Consider the following 7,721-nt stretch of genomic DNA (forward strand, 5'->3'; position numbering starts at 1 on the left):
TCTTTTAATTGAATAACTTGTAAACAAGAAAAACAAAAAGGGTTATGCAAAGGTCAACAATGAAAATGAATAATAATGTAGTATGAGTGCTTGTGCTGACCTGCTTCTGCAGAGCTCAACAACGACATTATCAGGCCTCAGAGCACGCACCAGGCATTCCAGATTATTGACATATTTGTTCTAGTATGGAGTATCTAGAGTCAAGTGGGAGCCATCACAAAATTACAGTTCTATAGGTTAGGGCATCAAGCATTTGGTAGGTAACTATATATATGATTCTGTCAACCTTAATAATCTCTAGTACATACCTAACCATGTGGGCCTTCACTTGTGAAAGATGATTCATCAAAATTTTTTGTAGCTTCCTTAGGTTCATCCAAAGCCAAGGTCCTATAAGCAGGAAGGTTGGCTCCCATCTTCATTGTTTCTAATATATACCCTGCAAACAAAGAATATAAAATGACTATATGTGACATGTAATAATTAATAGAAATGAAGGTTGTGAGTGACATGCTCTAATTCCTTGATTTCTATGATACATTCTGCACTTTAGCACAATAGATGTGCACTTATTTTATTAGATCTAATCTATTATAGTCATAGAAATAAAACTTGAAATGTCTCCTACTCTAAATTCAATATTTTTTTTTTTTTTGCATACGTTGATACATATACAGCTAGACAAAACAACATATTCTCAGAATTATGTTTTAGCCCTTAAACCAAAAACTTGAACACAAATAATCTCATGTTTCAAAATAAGACTTTTGAACCAATAAGGCAAAAGATTTGAGGATTTACTTGCATCTGTGAGAAGTTTTGATGTGTTTGCTGATGATACATGTTCTATTATGGACCTTGTTGATGCCCTCACAACACGCTTGCTATTCAATGAAAGGTCTAGCCTTTGGAGCAGATAGAAAGAACTTAAATTAGAAGGGACACTTAACCTGAAGCTATTATTTCTAAGCACAAGGGAAACCAACTTGGTGGGGAGAGAAGGAAAATGAGGTCCAAATGTGTTGTTTTCCAAGTTAAGAACTTGAAGGTTTGCCAAATTCTTAAGACGAGGAAGTTCCCCAGATAATTGATTATTTGATAGATCTAACACCCTCAAGGTATGAAGAGCATTCAATGAAGTTGGCAGGTCATGGGTTGTTGACATAAGCCCCAGACTTATTATCATCATTAATAATATTAGGATATATTCTAGCCTTAAAATTTTTGGGTGTGTTTACATTTGATTCTAGCCAAATACACCAAAGCCCAGCATACAAGGAGCATATTTTTGTTCTTAAAATTTTATATACCTAAAAAAAGGTTTGTATTTTTTAAAATTTTAACCTACCTACCTAAAAAGTAAAGCGCAGAAGTTTATGTTGATAGAGAAAGATACAATACAAACGGGGTATTAATAAATAGCAGGTAAATTACACTCAACAACTTGCGTTTTAACAACTGATGACATATATTAATCGTAAGAATACACAAAACTCCTCCTCACAGTAAGGTTTTTATAATAAAAAATCTAGAAACGGTAAAAAAAAATTATAGCAAGCGGAAACCCTAGAAGTAGAAGTTCATATAGCAGAGTGTCCAAAAAGGGAACATCATATTAGAGAGAAAACCTCAAATTTTATTTGGGGGCGGGGGTGCCGAGGAGGTTGGCCTGCTGGAGCTCGAGGTCGTTGAGCTGCTGCTCGCAGTCAATCTCGACGATGAGAGGAACAACAAGGACGAGGAAGGTGGTGCCGGTGATCCACGCGGCCTTGCCAATGCTGCGGAGGAGTTTCTTGGTGATGAATGCGGCATCATCGGCAGCTTCCTTGTTGCGGGTGACGATGGAGGAGCGCGAGATCTTCGTGAGGATGGAGCTTGAGTTGTTGCTAAGTTTGTCTGGGAGTGAGACTCCACCTCTTCGGGATGCCATTGGAATGAAAATGAATCAATCAATCAATTAGGGTTCTTGGCGATTTTGTTCTATTCTTCTCACCCTAATTCTATAGCACTCACTAGTCACTACTCTTCGCTTCTCCTTATACCCTATAGTGACGTGGATACTACTACTATTACCATGTGATTTCATGCCAAATTGTAATTTATATTTCTTGTTGTTTCTTTAAAAAAATATATCGCCGCACTATTTCAATCGTCTAATCAAATATTTGGTGCATGTTAGATAACATTTATATTTAAACAAAAATATTTGTTTTAATATGTATTTATTTTATGAGATTTTACCTACACTTTGTATTTGTAAGTTTTAATTTTTTAAATTTTATGAGATTTTACCTACACTTTGTATTTGTAAGTAAAAATTATTTTGAGTTTTACCTATACCAAATAATAGTAGGTACAAATTTTTACATTTTACCTATGATAAACAAGTGTAGGCATAAGTATTTTTTATTTTTACCTAATAATTGATGTCTGTAGGCAAAAGTCTCCATAGGCATATGTCATTTTTCTTGTAGTGATATTTTATTACTACATCTTTTTTATTTTTTTATACTTTAATATATTACTATTCTACATTAAAATGGTTGTTTTAGAGTATATGTTTGTAAAATTATTTATATTAAATTTCAATGAACTGAATTAAAATTTAAAGTTTTATTAAGTAAATCTAAAAAAATATATTTAATTGAGTATTAAAATAACTTTTGACAAAAAAAATTCATCACTATTTAAATATAATTTTTTTTCTTTGTTTCTTCTTTCTTAAATAATTTTTTTTATTAAATTTATTAACAAAAAATTCACATAATTAACAAATGAGGTTAAAAATAATAAAAAAATAACAAATGTAATAAAAACAAATTACATGTGGATTATAATTAACTCTAAATTTAAAGACTTAAAACATAATTTTCGTGTCTCATGAAAATATTTTTATTTTTGTTCTGAAAAATTTGTTTAAAAATAATAAAAATATCATTTTTTTTAAATCCTACAAATATACGAGATAACTATAATTATTTAATTATTTAAATTAAACCACTGTAACATATATTTTTAATAAATCAAATTAATATATACAAATATTTTAATTTACTTTAAATTTAAAGATAATTCGATAATATAAATATAGTAGGATTTCATAGAATTTTTAAACAATATTCTCCATTTACCTTTTTAAGAAGAAAAAATCTAATTTTTTTTTATAATAATTAAATAAAATATATTAATAATAAATTTTAATTTTTTCACGATATAATTGTTTTTACCAACATTCTATAAAAATTCTATAGAAGTTAAACTCTATTATTAAAAATAGTTTTTTTTTTATTTTCAAATGAACTAATATCAAATAATTTATATAAATGTGTGTTATATTTAAAGGATAATCATGAAATAATAAAATTAAAATTATGAAATTCATTTTAAAAATTTAGTTTAATTTTTAAATGTTTACCTTTTGAATTTATTATTATTTATTAATTATTATATTTTTTAATTAAAATATAATTAATGACTCAATATATTATTTTTTTAAAAATATATAAATAATTAAAAAAAACAGTTTATATTAACATCGGTTATTTGAAAACTGATGTCGTTAAGCACTTACAACATCAATTTTCAAATAACCGATGTTAAAATTGAATTATTTTAATATCGGTTATTTGAAAATTGATATCGTTAAGCACTTACAACATCGGCTTCAAATAACCGATGTTAAAATCACACTAAATTCAGTTTTAACATTGATTATTTAAAAACCGATGTTGTAAGTGCTTAACGACATCAATTTTCAAATAACCAATGTTAATAGGATGATGTTAAAACTCATTGTTTTAATAGTGTAAAACTTATGTTGAGTTACGGGAAGCACTTGAATTGAAATATGGATTTGGTGAAAACGGTTTAAGTCGATACTCTTGTGAAAAAATTAATAAGTTTCAAATGGTTGACGAAAAATCTATTTCAGATTAGATCCATGAATTTGAAAACATTGTTTATGACATGAAATTGAAATGAATTATTTTGCCTGACATTATGCTTGTGGCTTTCATGATTTCAAAATTTTCTCCTTCACGTGCTGATTTTGCTCAAAGTCCGAAACGTAAACATTAGGGTTTCACCTAGGATTATTTGCTTGTTTGTCTCCATATTAAGGATAAACATCATTTTTCTCAAAAATATTTGCAAAAATTTGATTCTCATTCTAAGGCCTATCTTGTTGAGAGCTCTAGTAAGCCTTTCTCTAAGTCCTTCAAGGAACATGGGTTTGACAAAAATAAGTCTAGTAGAAAGCCTTCTTTTCTAAAAATAATAACAATGCTTTTAATAACAACAATAAGCCTAAGGATACAAATCTGGGGAATGAATTTTTTTGGTTTGTTTATGGGCAAGCTAATCATTTGGCCAAGAACTATTTTCAATGCCATCACCAACCTATGTCTTTCCCTAAACCTCAGGCTAATGTTGTTACCATTGGTGTTGCCTCTGATTCCCCATCTAATAGGTACCATGTCACTAGCCCTGAGTTAAATTGTGTTCTTAACTCAAATGATTGGTTTATAGACTCTGAGGCCAATGTTCATGTGTGTGCTAATAAAAAAGTTATTTTCTTTATATCAAAAATCAAGCACACTATTGTGAGCATAGGGAGTAGGAGTATGGCACATGTGTTAGGAGAAGGTCAAGTGAAGCTAGAGCTATCTTTAGGGAATTTTCTTGTTTTAGATGGAATTTATCACATTTATGATATTAGGAAAATTTTAATAAGTACTTCTTTGTTAGTCCAACAAGGGTACAAGGTTGCTTTTAAGTCCAATAGAGTTGTTATTACTAGAGATGGTGTTTTTATTAGTAAAGGCTACATTTGTGATACTTTATTACTTTCATTGATGATTTCTCCAAATATTTCTATGTGTATTTAGTTAATCACAAAAGTGAGTTGTTTGTAAGTTCAAAGTATATAAAACAGAAGTAGAAAATCTATTAGAAAGAAAAATTAAAATTTTGCGTTCTGATAGAGGTGGAGAATACACATCTTTAGATATGAGTACTTTTTGTGAAATGCGTGATATTATTCATGAAGTGACATCTCCGTGTGCTCCTCAATCTAATGGTATTGCGGAAAGAAAGAATCGTATCTTGCTTGATATGGTGAATGCTATGCTTGTAAGTTTTGGTTTGCCTAAAAATATTTGGGGTGAAGCTTTATATTCTGCATGTCATATTCTTAATAGGATTCCTTATAAAAATTTTGAAAAACCCCTTGTGAGTTATGGAGAAAAAGAGAACCGAATCTGAAATATCTTAAAGTGTGGGGGTATCTTGCAAAGGTTAACATCCCTATTGATAAGAAAAGAAAAATTGAACCAAAAACTATTGATTGTGTTTTTGTTGGATATTTTTTGCATAATACTACTTATAGATTCTTGGTTGTTAATTCTGAAGTGTTTAAAATTTCTAATAGTACTATCATGGAATCTAGAGATGCCACTTTCTTTGAAAATAAATTGTCTAAACCTATTTGTGATACTTCTTATTCTAATTTATCATCTTGCAATAATGCTAATATGGACATTGTTTTAGAACCTAGGAGGAGTAAAAGATCTAAAAAAGTTAAGGATTTTGGTTCTGAATTTTGTTCTTATGGAGAGTCCATGAGGTCTATTGATGCACCATTTTGGAAAAAAGCTATTGATAAAAAAATGAGTTCTCTTAAAACTAATCAAACTCGATTTCTAACTGATCTTTCCCTGATTGTAAAAGTATAGGTTGTAAGTGGGTTTTCCAAAAGAAACTAAGAACTTATGATTCTATAGAAAAATTTAAGGCAGGACATTTTGTGATTGATCATAAACAAGCACTACTAAAAAATCATGATTTAGCAACCGAACCATTCTATCGCTAAATCATTAAATTCGGGCACTATAATTGTTAGTCACCGAAATAGCGACTGAAATAACCACGTCACAAAAACCCTAGTTGCTAAGTCCATTATAAACGAATTTATTTTCGGCTGCTATTTAGTGACTGAAATAGTCACAAAAAAATAATGATTTCGGTCAATGTGTATTTAGTTGTTATTTTGCTTAGGACCAGTTCTGCAACTGAAATAGTTGGTCACTAATTTGGTCGCTAATAAGTAATTAAATTTTAAATATAGAATAAAAACAAACAATATTCGGTCGTTACTTCAGACGCTATTGTATAAATAATTTTAAATATAAAATAAATTCAGGAGGTGTTCGATAGCTATTTCGGTCGCTATTGAATATTTAATTTTAAAATAAAATTTAAAAAATTACCTTCGGTCGCGAATTCGGTGGCTAAATTTGCAATAAAATACATTAAAATATATTTTGGTCGCTAATTAGGTCGCTAGTATATAATTTATTTCAGAGTTCAATGCATTTCGGTTGCTAATTCGGTCGCTATTTAATATTAAATTTAATTAGAATGCATTTTGGTTGCAAATTTGGTCGCTAAATGAAAATGTTGTATGCTTTGTTTTCCATTGTTACTTTTTGACCTACTTAATAATCATCGACTGTAAACATAAATTTTAATTAAATTGTATAATCAAACTTATAAATAAAAGTGGATATGCATAATGAGTAAATATATCTAATAACAAAGTTCTATTTTAAAGATTGATTAAGTGCAAATTCAAAGTTTTCAAAGTTTAATCAAATGCAACATAAAAGTTTAATAAATTTCAAATTCATAACTAACATGGCCTAATCAAACTAAAGTAAACAATAACCAAGAGTCAATGATTATTTCCCATGTCATAAGGACGATCAACCTGAGCATCATTAGCATGGTGCTCTGTTCCATCTGCTATGGTAGGCGATAGACTAGGAGCTGGTATGATAGACTGAATATGCAAGTGTTGTAGTATACGTTGCATTTGCTCATTTAGTTGACGAATTTGCTCATTTTGTTCTTGCATCTATTGTCGCATCTCTTGACTTTGGTGGTCATGATTCTCCATCATCTACAATATCTTTTCCTTAAGTGTCTTCTCCTTATTTGCCTTTTCCAAAAGCTCAACATTCAATTTATTAATTATCTCACGCATTTCCTCTATTTGGTCTTCCACGGGAGCAATAGAAGTAGATGGAGCTGATTTTTGAGCAACTAAACATTTTGCTCAAAGTACCTAGCCCGTACATGTTCCCCTTGTAATTTGGACCTCCAACAACATTCAAATATATTTCATTATCATTAACAGAAGTAGCAGTGTTAGGGAAATTCTATGTAGATGTGCCTTCCTCTATCGAATGTTGTAAGATTTCATCTCGACGATGTTGATATTTCTCCTTCAATATAAAGTGAGGTATGAAGATAAATTGTTAAATATGTAGATATATAAGGATTAATATTCAAGAAAATCATCACTAATACAGGAAAAAAAATTGACTTTAATCTACTATAGTAGGCTTCAAAGTTTATACTAGCCAATCATAAACATTTAACACTAGCTAAAGAAAAGCAAATCAAGATGTGTAAATAGGTTCAAGAGATATTAACCAAAGGTAAGAGTTCATTTATAATATCAGCCACTATATATCAAATAAAGTGATAGGATTAGAAGAAACAACTTACAGCAAATTCGCGGGACTTGTCATTGACCCATTCTCCCGACTTCAATTTCTTAGTTTTCTCCATCACCTCCCAAGCAGTTGGTGGTCTTTGAAACTCCTTTGACTACATAAATTTAAGAAGTTAAAATTGTAAAACATTTAATTAATTACATT

The 7,721-nt window shown here is 29.8% G+C and overlaps 1 protein-coding gene across 1 annotated transcript; it reads right to left on the bottom strand.

The window, feature by feature from the left end:
• Positions 1–1,636: 1,636 nt before the first annotated feature.
• On the bottom strand, positions 1,637–1,939 carry LOC100784213 (mitochondrial import receptor subunit TOM9-2; the record flags this gene model as incomplete). The annotated part of the gene is made up of 1 exon (XM_003539223.5): positions 1,637–1,939. A coding segment is annotated over one exon (303 nt), but the record flags the coding sequence as incomplete, so codon positions are not given.
• Positions 1,940–7,721: the final 5,782 nt, after the last annotated feature.

Source organism: Glycine max, chromosome 11, assembly GCF_000004515.6.
Source record: "Glycine max cultivar Williams 82 chromosome 11, Glycine_max_v4.0, whole genome shotgun sequence".
NCBI classification, from domain to species: Eukaryota; Viridiplantae; Streptophyta; class Magnoliopsida; order Fabales; family Fabaceae; genus Glycine; species Glycine max.